This window comes from Aphis gossypii, chromosome 1 (assembly GCF_020184175.1).
Source record: "Aphis gossypii isolate Hap1 chromosome 1, ASM2018417v2, whole genome shotgun sequence".
Classification (NCBI taxonomy): Eukaryota; Metazoa; Arthropoda; class Insecta; order Hemiptera; family Aphididae; genus Aphis; species Aphis gossypii.
In genome coordinates this window covers 62,897,715-62,925,142 of record NC_065530.1, presented here as the reverse complement: position 1 = coordinate 62,925,142, position 27,428 = coordinate 62,897,715, and the positions used below count along the sequence as shown (strand labels likewise).

The 27,428-nt window shown below is 24.9% G+C and overlaps 2 protein-coding genes and 1 long non-coding RNA gene across 5 annotated transcripts in view; 1 reads left to right on the top strand and 2 right to left on the bottom strand.

The window, feature by feature from the left end:
• Positions 1-18,614, bottom strand: part of LOC114132034 (tachykinin-like peptides receptor 99D) — a 46,989-nt gene extending 28,375 nt beyond the window's left edge. The window contains exons 1-2 of one of the 2 annotated variants that reach the window (XM_050197415.1): positions 18,408-18,614; positions 13,574-14,392 (exon numbers count right to left, since the gene is read on the bottom strand). In XM_050197415.1, coding sequence (XP_050053372.1) covers positions 13,574-13,903 — 330 coding nt within the window. In that variant the 5' untranslated portion in view covers positions 13,904-14,392; positions 18,408-18,614. The remainder of the gene's footprint in view (positions 1-13,573; positions 14,393-18,407) is intronic. The other variant, XM_050197416.1, reaches the window with a different exon arrangement.
• Positions 8,542-9,824, bottom strand: LOC126549051 (uncharacterized). Its single transcript, XR_007603197.1, has 3 exons — positions 9,601-9,824; positions 8,943-9,264; positions 8,542-8,883 (listed from the first exon to the last, which is right to left on the bottom strand). It is a non-coding gene; the product is annotated as an uncharacterized LOC126549051 (long non-coding RNA).
• Positions 18,615-19,662: 1,048 nt separating the features above from the next.
• On the top strand, positions 19,663-24,666 carry LOC114130525 (uncharacterized). Of its 2 annotated transcripts, none has more exons than XM_050197420.1 (3): positions 19,663-19,800; positions 20,892-21,231; positions 24,121-24,666. In XM_050197420.1, exons 1-3 carry the CDS (start codon positions 19,777-19,779, stop codon positions 24,186-24,188), a joined length of 432 nt encoding a protein of 143 aa, XP_050053377.1. In that variant the 5' UTR covers positions 19,663-19,776; the 3' UTR covers positions 24,189-24,666. The 2 variants fall into 2 exon arrangements, with proteins under 2 accessions (XP_050053377.1, XP_050053376.1); XM_050197419.1 differs by having other exon boundaries at positions 24,118-24,666.
• The last annotated feature ends 2,762 nt before the right edge of the window (positions 24,667-27,428 follow it).

Below are 27,428 nucleotides of genomic sequence, written 5' to 3'. Positions count from 1 at the left end.
TTTAAATATTTAAAATGTTTATTAGGATTTAAAATTTTACCAAACATAATTGAAAATTAAAGTTTAACATGTATTAGCATGACTATTGGATATGTTATATATTTAATAGGTATAATTAAAAATAATTTAATTTCATAGATATAATTAAATTATGACATACACTGTATGTATTTATAAATAGTAATATTACCTATACTACTATTAATATACTATTTATAAAAAAATGAATTATAATATAAAGATATATTTTAAAAATTATGATAGTATAAATTGATTGCTATTTTGTTGCTAGGGGAAAACTAGTTATTGTACTGATGACACCATAGATTAATAACAATATTCTTAATCTTTGAGGACATGAAATCGGTCATATAATCTTTTGTTAAGTTAAATATCGGTAATATAATAAATGTATCCATCACGATTACGAAGTTTTATCCAGCCCAAAAATATATTTATGTTAAAATATAGTAGACATTGAGTAAAATATTAGTAAAATTTTATCGTAATATTATAATATGTAGGTAGATAAATTATTATTAATCATGTTATAAATTTATTGTATTCTATTTATTCAAAAATTATGTGATTTCATAAAATACAGCTTGCATGTAAGCTGTACTACTCGTATATTTATAAATCTAGACATAAGTTGAAATTTAATAATTCAACATATACATTTATATTTTGATTTAAATATTACGAAACATTACCAATTTATTTCTTAAATTATTTCAAAAAATAAAATATAGTGAGCTTCTTATAATTTCCTGATGATATAACAAGTAAGTCAAATCTGTTTTCAGAATAATTTTCACACCGTCTGACCAATCAGTGGTATTCCACCGGGATATTTAGTGGTGCATTTGATCTGATAAAACAATCTATCTGCTAATCAGGTCAACGGTATCCAAGAGGACAAATATCAAATTATTTTAGTCAGCCAAACGTTAAGAACCTTACATATTGCATGTTTATCATAGGGTTTAGGTCAATAAATCGTTGAAAAAGTTAAAACAGAAGTTCAAAGTACAATAATTAAACTCCGAGATAGTTGGTAAAAACTAAAAACCAGCCGACGATAAGTGTACAAATCGCGTTTACCATCGGTCGATTCGAGTGGCGCATCAATTACACAAACATTTACAGTAGAGTGGAAATTGTGTCTAAACTATACTAACTAAAATATAGCACGAATTTATTTGAAACGACAACCGATAACACTTCTCTAAAAGTATGTTCTTCGGTGGTTTAACGGGATACGCCTATCGTCACCATCATTTGTTCAGCTTTTAGCCGTGTTTTCAGCCATTTTCTGACGCACAACCAGTGATCAAGAAACTCTCAGAAGCGCAAAATGTATTAAATTATTATTACTATAGTCTATAATAATATAACAAACAAAAATTTTAATTGTAAGTTCACATAAGTACTAGGTATTATGTATATACTATTATAATAATAAGTACAAATGCGTTTTAACGTTAAAACGTGTGACAGTTAATACGAAAATATTTTATTTTATTTAAATTTTATATTTCTATTAAACAGATTACTCTATCATTCTGAAATTTTAGTTTATTATTGAGTGAGTACATTACCAAAAATTGATTTCAATCGTCAATATATTGTTTTAATTTTAATTATATTTACATGTAATTTAATCGAATAAAAAAATGTAATAATTTCATCGAAATAATATTTATTATTATGCATTGGTGTTAGCATTTAGTATTGATATAGTTTTTCAACTTTAATACTTAATCACTAATAATATTTAACATTTCCATGTAAAAACTAAGTATTTTTAATTTTGTATTGATTAACTGAGATAATTTCTCTATTTTATGAAATAATCAACCAAAAATGTAATGTTCAACGTTAAACGATTTGAGATTTTTAAGGAATTTTATGGGGTTAAGGGTTTGGGTTGTAATACTAATACATCTGAAAGAGTCTATAGTATAATATAGTATAATAGTAAGAGTAGACGAGACGTTAAAATGCCATAAATATTCCACTTAATAACTTTATACCTGGAAAACTGTCTATTTTTTAATTTTCGCTTCCCTCGCATAAACGTCCTTACTGACCATAACACGTTGTGACCAATAAGCTAAATGAAAACCAAACGTTTCCCACTAACATAAGCATATAGGTGATTTACTGGTATTGGTTTTTAATAGCAAAATTTTCAATTTGATGGGCTTGTTTTAAAAAATATCGTTTCGACACGTCTCACAGACGATTAACCGTTGCGTTGTTCAACTCTTTAAGTTTATTGTTTCTGGCGAGATGCACTTAATTACAATAAACGTAATCATGTATACAATACATATTACAACAACATAAATATAATTTTAATACACTGATCTTTTTTTTTTATAATTTATGCCATACGTATCTAACTGATTCGACAAAATTAACTGTTATGTACTAGTTGTGTTTCTCTCGTATCGGCGCAATTGGCACCTTTTATAATAATATTAGATAATATAAATTGTAAATTTTAAAAGATAGATTTGATGGTTAGAAGTTTGGTGCTTTTGAACAGAGCTTTTTACAGTTGATACAATTAACTATTACATAAAGGTTTATTTACTTATCCAACCTGTCTAAAAATTGTAGACTACAAAATAATAGGTAAGTGATTTATTTTAATACATTTATACTTACATTTATCTAAATAATATTTAATACATAGTATAGAGTTTTTGGTTTATACTTTATATGTATTTTAAGAATTCAAAGAAGTTTTTACTAATAGAACAGGATATGGTAGTATTTGTTTAGTAAATATTTAATATAAGCATGGAATTTTGGTTTAAAACTATTTGAGAATTATTCTTAAGCTAAATTTTATTTAGAAAACGTATCTATATATTTTCCATGAATATGATTTAAAAAATTTTGTTATCTTTCTTTAAAAGTTGATTTAATAAATTGAATTACTGACAATATTATAAATTATAATGTTTTATAAACATAATATTTGAAGTCTTTATTTTCATAACATAGTTCGAATGTATTGGAATATCTAATTATTCTAATTACATAAACCTCTTTGACTTTATCACCAGAAATCAGAAATACTTTTTCACGCTGGCTTATTTTCACGTTTATTTTATAATGGATTTTAACATCAAGAAAACAATATTCACAGAAATGGCCTAATGTTGTTTTCCGCCATTAACGTATTTAACGTGATTATGTTTTTGTATTTTGACGTCTGAGTATTTTAATCATGATGTAAATTTAATACAAATAGTGTTAGTTGTTAATATAACTAAGTACTAACGGTAAAATATTAAGTTAAATTAGAAATATATGACTGTAGAATGTAAATTAATATCCTAAATAGTATTGAGAAACGAATATTACAGATACCAATTAACGTTATAAATTATAATATTATAGTAATGCAATTTTATTGATAGTAATAATTAAACTCTACTTTGAATTTTTTTATAATTTTTTTACCATTCTATACTGTTTGTAAATTGTCTAATACTGATGTTTCAAAACACTTTTTAACCACGTGCTATTTATTATTATAAAACCTATATGAATATTAAGCTAAGTAAACATTGAACAACTTATCGTACTAAATTAATATAGGTACAATAATGCACGTATGCTAATTTCATATGTGGTTTGGTGACAGATAAGATAATAAAATTGTACATTTTTAAATGAATGTTAGTATCAAAAGTTGTTCTTCATTATAAACTATTTTCAATCATGTATCGAATTTTTATAAACTTTTTTGATTTTCAGCTCAGGTACCTATATATTTTTTTTTATCTTAAATTGACAATTTTAACGTATACGTATAAGCAATAATATTATGTACTATCATGTAACCCTTAAATAACAATTAAAACAATAAAATTATCTACATAGTAAAAAAAAAGAAGAACATTAATTATTTTTCTCATAATATGTTAATCATTACTTATTTTCTTAACTAAAAAGCTGAGTCTTAACGTATAATAATATACATGTAGGTATATAATAATAATATATATAATGTCATTTTATTTTTTCTAAAAATTTGATCGTAAACTCATTTGTTAAGATATTTAACAAATCATTAAATAAAATAATCAATTAATATGAACCAAACATTAAAAATTGTGAGATTTTTTTATTTTTATTAATATATTATATTTTGGATTTTGAGAACCATATAATTTATATTAAGTATTTGCCATGTTTTATAATAGTATTTTTATCAGTTTTTATGAATACTTTTTTAACAGAAGTACTTAGGTTTCAACTTCAAGTAGTAGGTAGGTACCTTCCAAATCTAAATTATACAGTATGGTACTTTAGTACTTTGAAAATTTATTTTTTATTGTTTCATTCGTTTTTTAAGCGAAAAAAATGAATAACTAACCATCATAAAATAATTTTTATAGAAGATTAGCAACTTTGGTGTAAACTAATCTTTGTTCAAAATTGTGTTTTTCAAATGCAATTTATTATCGTAGTTTTAAAAATGGTGAGCTTAGAGAAGAGTTCCTGAGACCCATTACTAAAATTTTATTCATCACTTAGTTACATATTATATTGAAATACAAATCAGGTTTATGTAATAATATTATTATATAATATAGCTGTTATATGATTATTTTGAATAAAATTTCAAATTTAATATTTATATTTAGTTTTTTGTTAAATATTATTCGATTTTCCGTTTATTGTCCCGACAAATTTATTTTTCTAAACTAAAATTTTGTTGAAGTACCTATTAACCATTGTTTTAAAAATATAATCTATAATACAAAAAAATTTACAAATATGTAATATAAGATGTTTTCCAAAATAAATACTTAACTTAATAACGTATTTATAATTATAGTATTTAAAGTTTAAACAAATAGTATGTATATTGTATACACACATAATCTATTATATATTTCATTAATTACATTTTTATTAATAAATTGTATAATTTAATATTTTATGAAAAAAGAGATAAATGTTTTATTTTATGTAATAATAATATGTTAATTATTATCCTATAGAAATTATTATTTCTATAATACGTAATTAGTCATTAAAATTATTTACTAAGGGTGTTGAAGAGAAAAGATTCCATCTGGTTTGTTTTAAAAAGTTATTTTTATATTCAACCCATATTGCATTTATAATTACGATACTGTGCTCGTGAATTATTTTAACGTGATTGATGAATTAACTGGGGAACAAAATTATATCGTCATGATGATTAGTTTGGTTATATTCTCACTTTCTGTCTAGGTCTTTTCATCACATTAATTTATTTTCAATAAAGCACCTAGTCAAAATAAAGCAATTCTCAATTTAATATATAGGTAGGATTTGGAACATCGAATGCAGATATCGTTAACATGATATTTATACTATATTTTTACTGTTCAATAATTAATAATTAACTCATTAATTTAGTGGTGTCAAGATAGAGGAGTTACTAACCCCTCTACCGGATTGGTAAAAACTTATTGCATCAACTAATATGTTCCTACTTATATTAATGTTTTTTAATTTCTAAAACACGATATCTATTTTTATTGAACTGTGTTTATTTGTATTTGGTGCTGATATCAGTAGAATCTTCTAAGATTCCTTTTAACTATAGCTTGCAAATATTTACTGATAGGTATCATGTCTTTCTCATACAGTGAAACTTTAGCTTAGCAATATTTATAATAATAACAACAATAAATATAAGCGTCTAACTAAATCTTTGAAGTTTGGAATTCATCCCTACGATAAAACACTAGGTACTCGTAAAGTACAACATTTAGACCGCTTTTATAAACTTTCTACGAAAATGAGTAATGAGAACTGTCTAATCTCTCGGCGACCACTGTATGATGAGAGTTAAGTAACCGCTTTATACTTTTGAATATTATTTGTGCTCTACTGAACTTAAGTTAAGATGTTCAAGTGAAAATATTACTTATGAATAAACTCAATATAAAAATTAACGTTATAAGTAAGACAAGTTTGGTAAGCTATCTTAATATTATGTTTGTATACCATGATGAATGATGATATATGTAAAATAATATTTTATGTAATTTTTGTTACTTTATATTTGTACAAGTAACTATTATAATAAGCAAATTTGCAAAAAAGTACCTTAATTATTAGCGTGAATTGCCTATATATTCCCTATATAATTGCCTTATACATCTAATACATCAACAGACAATAGATAATCAGTTACGGTTATTAGATATGTAAGGTAAATAATTATAATAGAAATAAAAAGAGATGCAATATTATTAAAAGTAATCCGTAATAGTAAAAATCAAAAATAATAAAATATAAATGATTAAAATCATTGAAACATGGTTTTAGTTTATTATTACTATCGTAGTATAAGGTACACATATAATACTATACGAATAAATTATATAAACATACTAACAGTGTTCTGGTACACATAACGCATCAGGGTATTATATGAATTGTTTACAATATAATATATTTTGCTATAACATAAGAGTGTATTTATAAAACGTACTTAAACGACTCACCCATTATAGATACTGATATTTTAGTACAAGTTACAACTACTTACACTAATAAGTAGAGTTCTAGCAAGCACTTCTACTACGCGTTATAAATTATACGTTAAACTTGAATAACAATAATTATTATTAATTCTTCTTTACTATAGATGAAATAAGATATAAAGACATAACTACATATAAGGACCATTATAATGAACAATTAACACCGATATTTAAATACAACTGGTGTTTAGTGATTTAACACTTAACTAGTGGGCACCGGACAAGTTAATTTAAATATGCCTAACCTACCATTAAAAATAAAAATAATAAGCATAACGACCATGGACTTATATGGTGTTTCACCAAATTATATAGTACGATCGTAGACGTTACGTTTAATTAAATATACGTTACTCATCACTGATAAACGTTCTTTTTAAAAAAAAGTGTAATACCTATGTTTGAAATTACACGTTTCTATAATACAAGCAGTAAGTAATTATAATAAAACAACTGGATGTAATATTTCAGGGCTCAAAGTACCTAATTGATTATGACATAAACAAATTGAAATATTGTAAGCTAAGACGAGTAAAAGTTAAGTAGATATAATATCATATTGTACTATTATAATTTATTTAGAATAAAAACTTAGTGGACAATTATGGTATCCATATTTTAAATATTCATTTAAATTTTTAAGATGGACATTATTTAATGAACAATGATGCTATTTATTAGATACAGATGGTTGACAGTTTGATTTGGGTTACTAGAATATGGACACCAATAAAGTCTGTAGTTGATGGTGGTCTAGGTACCAATACCACTCAAGCATCGCATATGATAATATTATTATTTAAAAATGTAATGATGTCATACATGTCATATATGTATTTCATACCTACGTAATCTGTTTCAATCTCTTGGTAAAAACAAAATCAATTTGAAATTAAATTATTACGTTCGTTTGAAAACTAAATGACTACTGTGGAAATAATAATAAAAAAAAAAATTATAAACAAATAGTATTACATTTCTAGAATTAAAAAATAAATTTGTTTTTAAGTATAAATCTTTTGATGATAATAGTGTTTGACTGTTTCCCGTTACACGATTTTATTTTAGCTTTTTTTTTTTCCAAATTACCTTCATATTGTTTATTATTTAATGTTATTTTTTTCTTTTGATAAGCGATGGTTTCTCTTATAACAATTATCTTGTATAATGTCAAAATACAACAGAGGAATAACATTTAAAGTAAATAGTTACGTTTTACATTTATCACAATGTGCATAATATAACTATCAGTCACTGATAAATAAGTGCCTAGCAGATTAAAGGTAAATTTTCGATAGCGATTTTATAAACGGTATCTATTATTAGTTATAATAATAACTAAAAATTATGGTATACTTTATTTCATGTTATGCTTATTAAAACACTTAACAATATCGAAAAAAACTACTTTTGGATAATAAAATAATAAATCTTAATAGTTAATGTTTTCTAAGTATTCTTTGAGATGATACATATTTTAAAACGATAAAATGGATTAAAATAAATAAACATTATTTTAAGTACAAAAATAGATAAACACAACTTTTATCAAAATCGAATCATTTGGTTGTATAATTAAAATACAATGCATCTTTAAATATTAAATATATTACTTAATAACTATAAAAAATGTTTATAATAAAATAAACATTCGACTTTCAGCAATAAAAATAAATGGTCTGTATATTATAATATACTGGTTTTTACTATTTTAATATTTATATAAATTGATCATACACATAACGCAATTTCCAACTGAAATAAAATCTGAACATAAATATAATTTTTTGCATTTTAATTTTATGCTACGTTATTTGTACCTATATATTTTTTCTTAAACAAAATCAAGTTACTTCCATGGACTAATTCGTATTTACATACAAAGTTTTTAATAAGTTATAACTTACAATTCTTACTATTATATTAAGACATTGTAAACGTATTTTATCATATTATAATTTGCATTGTCATTTTTCTTTCGCCCGTAATTTTGGGATCCTTTATTTTTCATTGGGTTTACGAGAGCTTTAAAGCTTTGTTTCAAAATAATATTATACAATATACACATTATACACGCATAATATAATAAATATATTTGTTATTATTATTTTTTTTTTTTTTTGAAAATCATATAAAATGGTCTCCGTGTTGTCTTTTTTGAGGAAAAACAAAACAGCAGCTATATAGAACCATGTATACGGTAAGGTCTATAAAAAGAGGTTCTGTAGTAGAAATTCATGCATATTATATAATATTATGTACCTTTGTAATATGTGCTTGAGCTCTCACGTGTATCAATTTATTACATACCAATCTGCAAGATAATTTATCAAAAGCTGTTGAAATTGAAAAATTATGAAAACATTTTGCTACTTTTATGGTTTGATCTTTTTGACGCCACTACTCCACGAATGAAACTAATTCATTTCGTACAGTTATGGTAACTTTCTTACGTAATAGATATGATTTAATACTATATCATTTATAAGTTAAACGTTGGCAAACATCACGTATTTACAACAATACTCCGTTTTTCAATATAACTTTATTTTGTTATCTGTGAATTATAATTTCTATGCGAACATCATCTGTAATATCGTTTCTGTTTAACGTTTAAACAGAGTGTATTATTACAAACCATTATCTTGATTAGTGTCTTACGTGTTGTATGCTTCTAACCAACCAACTGCAATTACTGAAATTGAGACACTGCCAATATCTTTTTTTTTATTTTATTCTAATCCTAATTCGGGACTGTAATTTTTAGATTTTATACAGAGTAAGAAACCAATTGCTAACAAAGAAACTATTTAAATTGTTGAATTGTATTAAAATAATATGTTCACGCAAATTATCATATTATGATATTTTAACGGGATGCTACCATGTTTATATAACAACGTTTGCGTGTATTATTATTTTTTATTTCAGGTATTTTACGTACGAGAGAAACACTAACTTAGTGTACTAAATAATATACTTGTACATTATGGTACATATTAGAATATGTATACTATGCAGATACACCTACATAATATTATGATATCCACGGTGTTGCAATGACTTTTTAACATAAGACTTCATACGTTTTGAACATTATACTTGTCGTATTTTATTTAGACATACAGTACTACTTTCTATTCATATTTTGCTGTTGTACACATAACTTTTTATTATTTCAGGTTTTAGTAAAACGATTGTCATAATTTAATAATATTGAAACTAGATTTGAATATACAAAATAAAAACGTTTAAGTATACACTTAATGTCATGCACCTATTATGTATTTATGTTTAAGACGTTTAAATACCAGCCAACTATGCCAATAATATATACATATGTTTATTTTAAATAATTTAATAAGAACTAAAACATAATACTATAACTTATTGTGTTCAAAAAAAATTATTGCTTTACTATTGAATATACTATAGTTAATCAGTTAAACGTAAAGTCCTTTCCATTTTAGTAAATACGTGTTATTTTGCATTTTAAATAGGTAATACAAATACATATAAAATAGCTACTTTTTTTAAGCAAAAATAAACTCAAATGTATGTGAGGTTGTAAAATATAAGATACTAGTTAAGAGCAATATTTTATATTTTTTTTGTACGAGATGGTTCGTCATATCTTAAAAGATTAAATATTTGATTTATTTTTTGCTGTTTGAAAATGTTGTAAACAAATAAATATATTAAATTAAAAATAATATTTAAAAAAACAAAAGTTTCAATATCAAATAAATCTGGATTGTATAACTGTAGTATTTTTATAAATCGGCCGTACTGTAGCTTATATCATAATATATTTTTTTCACAATTTATTAATATCGTATTAATAATTTATAAAAATTTTAATTTGATTTTAAATAAGATATCAATGAAATAATTTAATATTTCACAATATTTTTTTAACATGTATTAATTATTTTAGAGAAACTTAAGCAAATTTATCATATAAATAATACATATTATATTTGCATTGGCAACAGACAATTATCATCAATACACATAATAATCATTAATATACCGAGTACCATCATATTATGAGAATAATAATACTAATATGATAATCAACATTCATTAATTAAAATTATAGCATAAAATTGTGTAAGTCTTGTTCAATACACTACAAAATATTATTTCAACTGTAATAATATTATAAGTTTGTTATAATTATATAGCTGATATATCCGAAGCCATGACTGAATATAAACATAGTCTAAATTTAATATCTTAAGACGATTTTTACTCCTTAATCCTTGGTATTTTTTTCTTAAATCTAATTTAAATTCTATGGGAAAAATATAGTTTATTGTAATCTTCATAATATACGGTGTTTCCTGCAAAAAGTTCGTACAACACGGATTTCCGTTTTAATATCAAGTTTGTTTCGACTAGATTATACGGTAATCTTACATTTTTATATATATATATATTAATGATATTAATGTATTAAAGTCAAAATAATTAAAATTTTTGAGGTTAACCTTTACGACTAAAATTTAAAAAAATGATCCTCGTTTACGCAAATATTTTGCATTTGATCAAAAAAAAAAATAATAATAATAAATGCTCGACTTCTAACATTAAAAGTTAGTAGCTTTGGGAAAATAGAATTATTTTGTTTCGTTTTAAATTTGATGAATTTACAGATAAAACTACGATGGTTAAAACTATAACATGAAATTTGAAACTTTGCATAGAATCTATCATTGAGCAAATTTATTCTGAAAAATATTGCTTATAATAAAAAATGCAAAATGATGAATTTTACTTTTTCAAACTCCATGAAATAAATTAAACGATCAATTTTTGTCAAAATAATAACATATGGGTCAAAAAACCCAAAACCTTTATTGTCATACTATCAATACCACCAAACGTATGAATACAAAGTTCAGCTTTTGTTTTTATGATATATATACCTAACATTCGAGCCTAGTGGTTTATAATAAATATAAACTTAAGCGAGTTAGAAGAGCTCTGCAATGTACCAATATTTTTCTTTTAATTATAGCGCCTACCTAATACTTACAAAAAAAGTAAAACAGGTAATAAAATTAATGAATTACCTTAGCTATATTGGTAATTTTTTAATTATTGTCGATTTTTAAAGGAACATTGGTGATATTTTCTTGGTAAATTAATTTTTTCTTATAAATTTAAAAAAAAAAATTTATAATTGCTTTCCTTTTAGATATTAGCCCTGTTCTTATGAATTTCTTCTCTTCTTTTTTGTTTTAATGGAAACGATTAAAATCCAAAATTACGAAAGTTAAATATTGTAATGAAATTTTATTATTGTAGTAATCTAAACTAGTTAATTTTAATATTGTTAATTTTATTAAAATTAAAATTAAAAGTTATTATTACACTATCTATATTGAATTTTTATGCGTTTTACTAAGCAAGTCTATTTTTACCATATTACAATAATATCTCATGCTATCGAATACGTTGTAGTACTTTGTATGTTGTACGAATATAAACGACTATTAAATTTGTCGATTCCTTTAAGTTATTATAAATAAAAAAAAACGTTAAAAGGCATGACAAAAACTGTTTTTATGATGCAAATAGGTATTATAAAATATTTTGAATTATTAATTTATAAAGCCACAGTTAAGCATATTATTTTAATACAGCTTAAATTACATTCAACATTTTTATTTGAAAGTATTATATGAATAAAATTACATTTTTTTATTTATTATTATTATTATTATCATTATTGGAATGAATTTATTTATCTAATTTTGGTAATACCTACTTATTTTATCTATATTTAAAAGAATTACAATTCTTCTTATACAAGATATATTTCCAATTTTTGTGCTTCATAAAGAAACAGCATAATTTTGTTATACAAATGTGTAAATAAATTTTGAGTTTAGTTAAGAAAAGTAAAAATAATGAAGATGTTAGATTTCATGATTATATTATGTTTCATAATATTATACACAATTTTTTTTTATTAACTATGTATTCATAATAATAATACTTTTTTTTATAAAAATATTAATACTAGGTTATAACATGAAAGTATTAGTTTAACATTAACTATGTGCAAGTATAATAAAATGTGTAGGAAATAATAAAAATTAAGAAAAAGAAATAAAAAATATGGTTTGATATTTATTAAGTAAATTATCAAATAAATATAATAGTAATTTTAAAAATACGATTAAAACAAATTTTAAATCACATACTTACATAGGTACCTACCCACTTTATAATAAGATATTAAAAAGATCAATGAGATTACAAAAACGTGAGATTTTATAATTCTATGCCATATTATATTATTTTCTAATGAAACTTCTTAAAATTAAAATTAAATTCATCCTTCAATTATAAAAATTCAAGTTTATTACATATTTTGTAGTTAATTTGCATCTACATATAAAAGTTATGTTATCGTTGAAGTGGGTGTATCGTGTATGCTTCTTACACAACAACTTTCAGAACTGATAATCGTTTGCAGTATATTTGATAAATTTATAAAATAATGGAAATGACCTTCTTTGGGATTAAACATAATACAATACAAACCAATAACTTTGAAAACACATTATAAGTCGTTGTGAATACATTTAATTTAAATTAATTTTGAATTAAATCCAATATTATTGCACAGTTATGAATTTTAAGAGTATCTTTAAAGTATTTTTTTATTTAATGTTTGATTTGGATTGCTATTGACTAATGGCTTGTCTGTATTAACAAATTAAGTAGATGGAATATTTAATAAACATTGTTTTCTGAATAATAATCATGATATAAATTTAACGATTTCGTGATAATATACGCACACAGATTGAACTGCTTAAATACATTTTCGACTTGTACGGTTGTTTGAAGTTAAATAATAGTTGTAAAGTGTCTGAACCGATTATTATTCATACAAGGTGTGCCAACAAACAAACATATTAATGTACGGGGATTAGATATAGGTAGTCGTCTTATAGATACCATTATAGTGTTTATAGAGGACTTACCTCGAATGGTATGGCGAAGAGTGCAATGAGTATGTCAGCGAACGCCAAGTTTGCCAAGTAGTGATTGGTGACCGACCGCATCCGCTTGCTGGTGACGATGGCCCATATGACCAATCCGTTTCCGGCCACAGCTATCACTGATATCGAACCGTAAAGCACGGATAGGACGACGACCAATAGGGCCGGCACCTTGTAAAGATCGGAGGTCGTTTGGTCGTGTAGTAACGTGTCGTTGACTGTGACATTTGAAGTGACATTTGCTGTGATATTGGCCGTGAAATTTTCTGTGAAATTTACCGCGATCTTGGTTGCGATTTCTGCGGCGGCCATTGCACTTGGCGACGGCGGCTTCGGTTGAAATGTGGCAACATCGAAATGTCAACAGTTCTGGTGCCCGCTATTGGTTGCGGGCTTTGCGACGTTGCCGTCCTGTCATGGCGCCCCGCGGACTCGACTGCTTTCCGTGGAAATGCGAGTACGGCGGTGGAAGTAGATCAAAACTCTCCGTTGACAACGACCGGAAGGAACCTCACAAATTTTTTGTTTTTTAAACAATTTATTTGTGATTTGACGCGTTCGCGAATAACGGACGTTAAGTTGTCAGAGAACGAATAAATAGCAAGTATACGCTGTTAAAAGGACGATCGGTTACAGTATCGATTAGATATATTATTATTATTCGCACATAAATTATAATATATGTACACACACGGCACAACCGTAGTAATCTTCAAAACACTCGACACTGCGACGACGACGGTGGCGACAGCAGACTGGTAATAAATATATTAGACGTTCGACGACCGTATCATATCTAACCTATTGACAGATAATGATAAAATATGTTATAATATTGTCTAAGACAAATGTATTATTATTATTATTATTGTTATTTAGTGATCTGCAAAGTTTTTTTCATAAACGTTTTGTAGCTCTCCATTATCACGATTAAAAAACTATATCTATGTCTAATAATCTAATTTACAGTTATAAAAAATATGTTATTTTTTTTTTTTTGAAATTAATATTCAAATACCATTGTTTACTTATAGATAATATTTTACATTAAGTATTAAATTTTATTATAGAAATAAAAAGTATTTTATCAGGGATAAATAGGTATTATCCGTATACATAAATTAAATGTTATTTATATGTATCTAAAAATGTTGTCTATCTAGGGTACTAAAATAAAGATTACCATTCTTCTTATTATGTGTACTCAATTCTAAAATTATAATCAGTGGCATATAAACTATAAATTAATAATAAAAAAAAGTTTATTAGGTATAATTTAATTCTTATTTTATAATAAAAACATACTAAATTATTAAAATAAACAATTTGAAGATTATTCAATGTTAATCTAAGATATTTGAATATTTGAATTCTTTTATATTTCTACAATCTACATAATTATTTCATGCCACATTTTATGAAAATTATTTTATTTTATATAACACTTTAACATAAGTATATTTTATAATATGCGTTTAACTTAGATATGGCGAACGCGCAGTCAAAAAAAAAATAAATAAATAAATAATCTAAAATGGGTAAGAGAAATCAAAAACACAATACATGAATTGCGAAATTTCAAATTGAAAAAACAAACAATAACAAATAGAATAAAAGATCAGACACATTAAAATAACACACAGTTGTATACAACGTAGAAATTCGAAAACTGTGCTCCGCAGAGTCTAGGACTCCGTGGACACATCTGTATCAAGAAAATTGAAATATTATCATATTTATTAGTAAAATTGTTATATTTATTTTCATTATTTTCAACATTGTTTTAACGTAATAATATTTGAAAACTTTTAAATATTCAAACCCGCATTTTGTGTGTCGTAGTCAGAAAATTAGATAAGATACAATTTGTGTTTTTCGTTAATTTGTATGATAATCAATATTTTAAACCCGTGAAGTAACCCTAACTATCAAACTTATAATATTATGACTTAATATCATAAATATACAAAGGAGGAAACTAGACTACACTAGCTCTTTGGATGGTACCGTGGTACTGAATCAAAAACCACTAAGATATTTTACTATTATATAAATAGTTATAATTAAAAAAAAATATATATATTGTAAAAATTGTAAATAAACATTAATAAACTACGAAAATTAATTTGTATTTTTGATTTACGAGTATAATAAATTATATATATATACATATACGTATAGAGATGTTAAATGAATTATGATTTACAAGTTTAACTAATTTAAGTAAAAAAGTATTTTAATATTTTTTCTAAAAACGAATAAGAAATATTTACATAAATATTGTTTGTATCATGTTTAATACATTTTATGCAGAGTTAAAACTAAAACAATAATATTACTAATATTCTCAAACAAGTATCATGAGTAAATTAATTTGAGATAATTATATTCCTGTTTTCGTCAAATACCAATGATAAACGGTCACTTTGTACAGTTTCTAAAATTTAAAATAGAGATACTTTGTACTGTTGAGTAAAAATATATGTAGCAAAACACAGACACGTTGTATTATTATATATAGTGTATACCGATAAAGTGTGTATAATATAAAAAAAAAGTCTTGGTACATAGCCACATAGGTATATTAAAAATGTAATAAAGTTCTTTGATATTTAAATATTATTTGATATCTAATAATATATATTTTATAGATTTAATATGTATGAGGCCATGTCAAATTATATTAAAAATATACTTAACAAATTGTTATAAGGTACAGTGTTCGAATAAAATTGTGTATTATACTAGCATGTCGTGTGATAAATAATATATTGTGATCAACATAATATTATATAGTCAAAATTGAAAAACATTTAATTTTATATAGTTTCACAAAATTTATTTTGAAATCTTACCACAATAAAACTTCGTCTTGTTGTGGTGTGTATAAGTATAATGGAAATGGTGATTTTTTTCATCTAGCTATAAAAGAACTGACATTCAAATTTTCATTCACAATTTTTTTAAATTTGGAAATAATATAAGAAACCGAAAATGATATTCTACAAAAGGTATCCTAACTTTTTCTGACAGGTGGGCAAGGGTAAGTAAGTCGTGACTCTTTAAAAAAATAGTACAAACAATACAAATCGATGTAAACATCGAATGAAAAATGTCATACAACTCATGATATCTACCTTTAATGAGCATGCACTTATAAAATAGTTTATTCTTTGTTTTAATAATACTGTATTATTACTTATTTCATATGATTTTTATTTTTTGTTTATAATTAAAAACATTGACATTGATAGTTTAATAATAAATACAGAAAAAAAAAATAATGATTTTTTATGTTTTTAAACTTTCTCTATAGTTAGTATTTTTGTTCTAAGATACGACATGCGTCATTTGTAAAAGCCGTAGAACTACAATAATAATTTGGTATTAAACCGAATTATATTGTATAATGTCATTGAGTATTTATTAAATACAATCAGTAAAAGCGAGAAATTTGGATATTTAAAAGTATTAGGAGGCTTATAGATATTTTATAGATACTTGCACTTTTTTGTAATATTTATACTTAAATCGTAAGTATATTTAATTTTTCTGATAACACTTTTGAGCACTTTTCAATTCGTGATACCTAATAATATCTTTTAAATTGCTTATAGTATTATTATATAGTATAGATTTTGATTATTTATTTTTAAATAAAAAATAAAAATAAATAGTGTATACCTTCATGTTATGATGTATAATGTTATGTTTATGAATTAAGAATAATTATGGCATATGACATAATACAAACCTTGTTTATCCTAACTACGTAAATATATACTATTTGAAAATTAAGTATATAAATTGTAGGTTGTAAGTTTTGAATTGTATAATTTAAAAATATTTCACAAAGAATAATGATTCCAAAAATCATCAAACATTTAAGTTGATAGAATTATCTCCAAAGTCTAAATTTTGGTTAAAAAACACATTGCTACAAATGAAATAATAAAATTATTTAAAATTTATAATATTATTTAGAATAATAACTCTAATATGTTCATATTATATAGGTACATTTTTAAGTAATGTATTTACCTATACATTATTAATTATATCTACTAATAGCTTTTTTTTTTTTTTTATCAAATGTGAAGGTGCTATTAGTTAAATACCTAATATTTGTATTATTAATAATATAAATTTAATTTAATATTTTGTTTAACATTAATGACATTCACGTACTTAAAAATAGAATTAAGTGAATAAATAACATCATATTATTTAAATGTTCATCTTTCAAATCTATCAAATTAATAATAAGTCAATAGTCTTGAGCATATTTTATTTCCTTTTCTTTTGTTTATATTAAAAACAGATCATTATAAAATAATATCAAATAAAGTGAAAGTACTTTTTACTATGTTAAACTAAATTACATTTTTACGAGCTATTTAAAAGAATATAATGAATAAACGATTATGATAAAATGTTGACTTTTATGCACTGGGAAGTGTCCAAGACTAATTATTGTTATTTGTTCATTTTCTAATAAGAAATTTAATAGTTGAATAAAGATAATAATATTATAGCGATGAAATATAACTTGGTAGTTAATTTTTATTCATCATTAGGGTTACGACTTTGTTTCGGAATTTGAAAAATTAAGAACAAAAACATACAACTTAAAAATAGTTTCGATTTTATTAGCTTAACAGATCTGTTATGATAATAACATTAGATATATATATCTACGCATCTACGCATATATACATATATCTATATAGCAGACACGCGAAAAATAACCGAATAACTTACACACCGTTTGAAGAGGGGAAAAACAGAACATAAATTCGTATTTATATATACTTACAAAATATGTGTTTTTTTTTTTAAATAATATACTTTTATTATAGAAACAATTTTGATGACATAAAAATCCTAAAATCATTTACGAACAAATTTCATCGGATGTGAAATAGTACGAAAACATAAATAATATACCGTGTCTCGAAAAACGGTCCGACCGAGATTGACACCGTAATTTTTCGAAAGGGACCGCACAGCACGCTTTTCCGGGTATACTGAACGTGCTCGTGCCTGCCGTTGCGGCGCGTTCGACGTTTGGCGGCGTAAGCACGAGACGCCGCGCTGGCAGACTTGCCAACGACACGGTATTATTGTGCGGGCGATTTTGGTGGAAAGTTCTCGTCGAGAATATGGTCATTTTGATTTCAGTTGATCTATTGTCAACGTTGCGATAAAAGACGGCTATTGCGATTAAGTCTCAGTGTGGTTCAATTTTTCTCGTAAAACGTATTTTCGAGTGTTAAGAAAATAATTGAAAAGTCTACACACAACACCTAATAAAATATCAAAAAAAGCTCGCACTTTGTCGATGACATTTAGATAGTTTTATAGCAGTCTCGGAGAAAACCATGAAATACTTCAGAATTCGGAATACGTGAGCGTGCGGTGCACAATAATTGATGTAATAATAGTTAGAGCTCAAGAGCAATAACCACAAATTATCTCTAAGTACTGATTTTGGGAGCACCGAACTCCGCACAGGTTTCTACTGGGTAATTTACGGAATTCAACGATTTATCATTGATTTTGAATTTAACTAAACCCGCCCCCGGGCCATCCCTACGCGTAACTTGTCATTATTTATTTGTTTTATAAGTTAATTTCGATAGGGTATACCTATACCAGCTATTATAATATGATCTCAGAACGCTGTTCCTAAACCCGGTAAAAACCAACTAGAAGCTGTGGGTTTTTTTTCGTTTTCGTTTAATGTCAGTAAACACATTATTATAAAACGTCATAAAAGGCTCCTGATTCGCAAACGGTGGTCTGACGAGTCACGACGACGGATATCGAAGGTGGCGGACCAAGGTGACGGCGGTGTATACGTTTTTGACAAATATAATTGTGCGGTACATCGCGTCTAATAATAACAATCATAACAATAATAATAATAATTAAATACCGACAACGATATTAGACGTATTTTTTATTGTCCGTTCATCCGACGTACGAGGAGACGAGAGATAGGTACAATAACGTACGACTTGACGTGCACGACTTGGTTGATGGCCAAGGTCGACGTTTTTCGGAAATATTATCGCTTCTATCTGTGTATATAAACGCTCATAATCTTCAACGAGTCTTAAGTTCGTAATCGTTTGCTATACACAGTAGTCGATTTTTTCAGTCCATCAACCGAAGAAGACAAAATGATCACCGCTGTACACCGTTCGGTAAGTTTTAAACTTTTAACATTTGTTTTTTCATTTTTTTGTTTTAATAATTTATAGGTGCACGTATACAAACTCTATATAGTAGATTTTATCATTTGTTAAATTTTCGACTCGCTTATTAATTTTATTATTATAAATTACAAAGTTTATATTTGCATTATATTTTTCATCGTTAACGAACTGTAAACAAACACATGGGTAATCAAGTTAACATTATGAGTTTAAATTTCTAATCAAAAAAAGGATATTTCACAGGGTGATTGTTATAAACGTGGTATAGGTACGCGTTTCATAATCATAAATTTTTGGGTTAACGATTTAACCAAATCGTACATTTTATTTTTATTTAGTTCACTATTGATTGCGTCTTTTTATAAGTATATATTGTGAAAACAATTGTAAAAAATAAAAATAGAACGTTAAGAATATATTGATTTATTTTAATTGTACTTTCTTATTATACCATTTAAGTTATCTATTATTTTTAACGATTGAAAATAAAAATAACGAAAATATATAAAAATTGATGATACAAAAAAATGTTTTTTTATTGGTAACATTGTATTTTTACTGTTGAAAATTGAAATTATTTCTTGTATACTTCTGCGCCTAACATTAAGTTATCGCAGATAGATTTTTTTTTTCAAATAATAATATTAAGAAAGAAATCGGTTTTTAATAATATCATTGTTTTTCCTATGAACCCGACCCCGAATTACTTGCACAATTAGTTTGATTAAAAAACCAATTCATTAGAACTAATTTATTACTCTTATACTTTTTCAAAAAGTTGTATGTGTGCACTTATTGGTGAGGTGCAAATTATCCGAGTAAAAATATTCAAGAATAAGTATAATACGTTTAACAAACATCCAAAAAGTTAATTTTAAATCAATCACGCAATCACTTATTATAAACGTTAGACTATTATGTTACAGTCATCTCGAAATTAGTAAAATATTATACTTATAATACACCTGTCTTGTAACCATAATTATTTTATATCTATAATATGTAAAGCGCATTGAGTGTAATATTTTTCTCATCCTATCAATCTCTCAGTAATAATAATATTATCTAATGTCTTATAGTTGGCGTTGCTGTGCACGATTGCCGTATGCGGTCACGTCCTGGCGTATCCTTACAACGGCGAAAACATGCAGTGGTCTAATCCAGGGGCCGGCGGGATGACAAACTATCGCCAGCAGCCAGGATTTGGCGACAATGCGGGCCAACAGCGCGGTTATGGGGGCAGTGATTTTGGTCGACCTTCGTCGTTTGGTGGACAACAACGGTGGCAGTCGGCTGGTTACGGCGGTCAGCAGCAAGGAGCCGAGGCCTACCAGACGAATATCTTCAACGAACCAGACCGATATGGTTATGATTACACGATTCCCGGAGCCACCGTACACTTCTTGATGTTTAAAAAAAGTGAGTGTGTGCACCTTCTTTCCGTTGAGTAAATAGCCCAAAGAAACTTCTTAGGCCATCGAAAAACCTATTATAACTTAAAAAATATAGTACATAATGATACCGAGGTAAGGCTATTTATTTTATTTATTTATTGTAATAAATAATAGGAATGTATATATTTATTTTGATGCATAAGTGCATAATATAACTAATGTTATATGATATGACAACAAATAAGAGAAAATCAACCACCAAATGGTAACACTTTATAATATATAATTTAATAATCTAGATTTTATTTTATATTTTATTTATTTTGTTGTATATTTATCTTTTTTTTTTTATTAGCATGACAATTGCAAAAAAAAACAAAACAAAAAAAAAACAAAAACTTGCGCATTACTTTCTTGTAAGTTGACGGAAAGGATGGCTTTGAGTAGTGTTTGAATAAAAAGCGGCTATTTAGATTATACCTTTTCTAGATGGCTTGATAGATGGAAGTGAATTCGTTTGTACAGGATTTGGCCATTGTTTCCATAGTTTTCATTTCCAAATCTGAGTAAAGATTATGGTTTGACTTGTAAATTAGATCAGAGTATTTAAAATGACATAATTGTATAGTATGATTTTATATTATAGAAAGAGAAATAATTGAGATATTATTATGAGCTATCATTGGATATGACTGCACGATAATCGGTTTTGATTAAAATTATGGCAACTGTGAAACGTGTGCGATTATTGGTTCGACTATAATCTATAACAATATTTCGTTTTATAAGATGTAAAATTTCGAATGAAAATACTTATAGAGCATAAAAAATATTGTTGACCTTTTATTTTTTTTCATTATTTAGTTTTAGTTAATAATTGTAAGTATTTGTATTAACATATTGAAATTAAAGATCTAACTTAATTTTGACATTAGTTTTTTAATAAAATATTGTAAAATATAATTAATTAAAAAGCATACATAGGTATGGTTCAAATGTGATTGAAATAATTAAAATAAATATTGAGAATTCAACGCGGAAGGGTCGTGGCAAGGTTGAGGAACACCGTCAGTTTCAGGTGACGCGTGTTATGGTTACGTAATAAATACGTTTTCGTATATTTTGGAATGCATAAGGTTTTGTGAGACACTGGCTGGATAGTCGGGTGGAGGGTGGAATAAGCTCTCCTCGTACAAAAGATGGTGCGCCTGAGAAACTCATTGTGTATCACTTGGCGTTGTCTGTGGAGTAAATAATATCTTAATAATAGAACTGTGTGGAATTAAGGTGTTCGGAAAAGGACTCTTTCGTGAAAGCGTTCATTTGTATATACGGAAGCAGTCATGAATGCAGTCAAGACTGTCTTCATTTGTATAAAGTATGTTAGTTTTAGCATTCGAACGTTTCGCGAGCATAAGTGAAATATTTCAAACTTAAAGTAAATGTGTTTACTTGTAGTACAAATACTAAATGTTATGTATGAAATTACATTTTTTTCCTACATTTAACAGTAGATAATTTGCTTATTCGACATATCCTTCGGTATAGATTCATCTGTAAATAATCATGTAGATAATATTGCTTATTAATTATTATTTTAATCATAAATACAACTAATAAAAATATTTGATTAATAAAATAATTTGTTGATAGTCTCGTGATCATTCTGAGTCTAATCCTAAAATTTAAATTAATTAAAAAGTTTCAACAAATGTATAATGTAAGAACATACTATTATGGTCAATGGTCATACACTACCTACCTAATATCTAAGTTTCGATCTAATATAATATTTTAGAAACTCGGCTTAATCTACAGTTGCCGAAACATTTAAAATATATCTTTTAAAGGACCAAAACTTAATATGCCTACATTACTTTTTTAAAAAAAATTAGTATTTTAAAAAGTAAAAATATTAATATTAATTAATAAACAATAAATTATTATGTTATTTATCTTCATATCGAAAATAATAAATAAAATTATCTTATATGATCAAGTATATAGATAAATCATTAAACATGGCGTTTATTCTAAAATGATTTAATTTGGTTCCAATAAAATTATCAGAATACGAATTATATTACATTATTAGTACACAATACAAGTAGGTACTTGCTATAAAATTTTGTTTTTCAAACGTAAAAGATTTATTCATTTTAAAATCATTTTTGATAAATATAAACTACCTACTGCTCACATATTGTATTACATTAAAATTTTAAGTTCAGAAATAGCAAGTCTTTATATGGCATATAAGTATTATGTTTTATATTCACCAGTCACCATTTTAATAAAGTCAAATTAAAAAAAAAAAAAAAAAAATGTTTTACATTAAAATATGACATTAATAATATATACACCTTCAAAACAAAATTATTATAATATGCGACCATTATAAATACAGTTAACCTTTGCACGTGCCATATTATTTTTATATTTTTATTTTTCATCTTTTTTAGATTAAATCCACGTTTATAATTTAAACCCATATAGTATAATATATTAATGTGTCATTAATAAACACTTGGAACTTAATTTTAAAACTATATCCCCTTTTATACATGTTTTTACGAGATTAGATTTTTAACACATGTGATCGAATAAAGGTATCAGTTCAAAAAAATATTTAAGTAAAATAATAGTAGTAACTGTTATGATTTATAATCAATTAATATTTTGAATTTGTTGTGTTTATTAATATCATCTTCAACATGCCTGTTGTATATCTAATAGTATGTAATTTTTTTGTTTAGTTTACACAATATAGTTAAACTACTATTTACTAATACACTGGCATCTGATTCCATGATTATATTATAATTTATAATTTATAGCCGATAATACAATAATTCACTTTTTTCATTTTTGTATTATCAAAACTAATATTGACCATACACGTTTATTTCAGAAGGAAACAGACAATCTGGAAATAATAATCAAAATGGTGTAGATTCAAGTGGCTGGGACAAATATTATTAAAACGTATAATAACTCATCAAAATATTTTGATTACATTTTGAATTATAATTTTATAGCATTATGATAATTAAAACATATTTTGTTAAATTTAGGAATATTTACTGTGAAATATTACAGTTTGCACGTATTTACAAAAATGGATAAAATAAATAATATATTGTAAACAAATTTAATAATAGTGTTGTGATTTTTTTTTTTTTTTTGTATTATTATTATTATTGAAATAACATTGTGAAATCATTAAATTATCTAAATAAATCACTCAAAATTTCAACAAAAAAAATATATAATATGTTAATAACCTAATAATATTATGATATTAAGGTAAACACTTCAATAAAAATTGTATACCTACTTTGGCTTATGCGGATTATTGTCGAAGCATATAAATCAAATAATATCAAACGTATTTTATTACTTCGGATACAAATAATATTATAAGTAAAAAGAGTAATATAACACATTTTTTAACAATTAATTTTGTTCTTAATTTGACATTACGAATTCTCTACTTTAAGCATTTCAATACCAATTAAATTTTAGTAAGTTTATTTGTTTAGATGTTTATTTTTATATGGGCTTAACAACTTTAATACATTTAGGTAAATAATTCAATATAAATTATGTTAATTATGTTCAACAATTACACGATTCAATTTGTTTTATTTTAATGTCTCGTAATCAAAATATAATTAAAAACACTGTAACTTATATTGATTTAATTTAATGTGTTTTTATTTAAGTTTAATTGTTTTATGTTTTGTGGATAAACTTAAGTTACGTGACTATAAGAAACTAGATTTTCATATTATTTTGATACAATATAATAAAGAATATTATGTATAATCGATTTTATCAAGTATCAACTCCAGCTTATCCCAGATAAATATTAAATTCAACTTCAAACTAAAATACTTAATATTTAAAACCTACTACTTAAACTCATATGGATGTATACTGTATTTATTATACAAATGTGAAGTTATATTAAAAATTAAAATAAAATAAAATATTTAAAAGTAAAGATTAATAATCGATTACCCATACATCTCATACAGTCAGACTTATCACATTACTAATACCAGGAACAACTAAAACACTTTATTTCAAATTTAGAAACTACCGTCAAAACCACAGCAATCCCCTCATTCATATACCTCTTGATAAACTTTATTCTCGGGATCCTTCCTAGAAAGCTTCAACGACAATTGCTTCGAAACCTAATTTAATTTAAACAGCATAACCACATAAATTCACGCTGAAATGCCGTCACTTAGATAGCTCTTCCAATATATTTCCAAGTTTCCTTAATTTTTTTTATAACAAATGTTGTTACTGATTCCGGGAATGTAAAATACACTTAATAATAACTATTTTTATACTCTAAAAATTCAAAATAATTCACTAATAAAAAGCTCTTATTTTAATTTTAAACAATTGTTGAATTAAAATATATTTAAATATCTTAAAAATGTAAATTGTCAAAAAATGCAATGTAAAAACTTTTTATTCTGATTCAAAAATAGGTTATTATTAAAATAAAGAGTGTCTTACGTTAAATGGCTCATTCTGTACAAAACGCATATTATATGTTATGAAATAGGCATAGCATAGCTGACTTTAGAAAACAATGAAAAGTGGTTCAAAATTCTCTAGCTCTAGTCATCTCGTAAATGACGATATTTTTATACAGAATGAGCCATTTAATGTAACACACTCTTTATTTTAAAAAGAGTAAATAGTTTCATTTTTTTTTTTTTTTTTTTCGTTTTTGATATATCAAAATGTTATAACATGAAGATTATGAAGATTAGCACTCATCACTACTTCAAACAAAATATCATCGCAAAGATTGTCAATTTGTAATAGAATACACAAAACGTCATATTTTAAGACGAGTCTAAAAATAAATTAGTAATAATCTTATACCTCTAAAAAAGGTAACACTGTAAAATGTTTTAGTGTGACGGGACCACATTCATCCGCTACCACTTTTTTGTGTAATATAGTAAGCTTATAGCGGTATGATTATTCTGATTCAACAATTTAAATGATTAACCATGAGATAATAAGGGCAAGTTTTAAGCTTATATACACACAAAAATCTTCTGAAAAAAATTGTGTTTTACTTAGTTATATCTCAAAAATCATTAAATAGTAATCGGACATTTTAACCCCAAGTTCTAAACAAAAATATTTTTATAACTTTATGGTATTAAATATTGGAATTGCTATATAAAAAACCAAGTTGATATATGTTTATCGTAGAAAAAATTGTTTTTAATTTTTAATAATATTAAACACTTGTAGTTATCATTAAATTTCACCGTTTCGAAAAAAATAAGTTAAATAGCTTCTAAAAATAATAAATAACTTACGTTAAATGGATCACAGTATAAAATTTAATATTTCACTACCAAGTAAATGATATTATATTAATTTAAAAAAATATCTATTAACGTCATATATTCGTTAGTGGTTTATTATTTAAAGTTATTAAGTAGGTATTTATTTATTTAAATAAACAATGAAAAATAAATTTTAATTCATCACAAACTAGATTTCTAAGTTTAGTAAGTTATTTAAACCATTTTTATTATTTTCTTAAAAGTTTTAATTTATTATCATACTATTTTATGTGTTTTGAACTACTGTGTCCATTAGGTACGCTAAAAAGCGCAAACAAAATTAATTTTTTTTTCAAAATGGTTCACCATGACACCGTATCACAAAAGAAATAAATATTAAATAGTAGCTTTTTAATTTATTCTGCTGTCACTATATAATGTATATCAACTAATATATATATATGAACCATATAATTGTTTATTAATTATTAATTAATATATATATATATATCATCATATACACATCAGGTCAATAGTAATACATAATATCATGTGTTTTAAGTCGGATTATGTGTTATGATTATTTAAATAATATATATATTATTTAAATATTTTTTTTCAAATACTACATATTTCATATTTGCCATATAACTTATAATACTTATACACACTACATTTTGAATCAAATTGTATTACAAATAAATGAATGTTTTATGTAAGCGTGCTTGAATCAATATTGACAATTATTTGGGAATCCAATCCAAATTTAAATGACTCAACAAAGTTGAGGTGAAACTAAATTTTATATTTATTTATTTTATATTTTATATTTATATTATAATATATTGTATTGTATTAGGTGTGTATGATTTTTAATGTAAGTTTAATTACT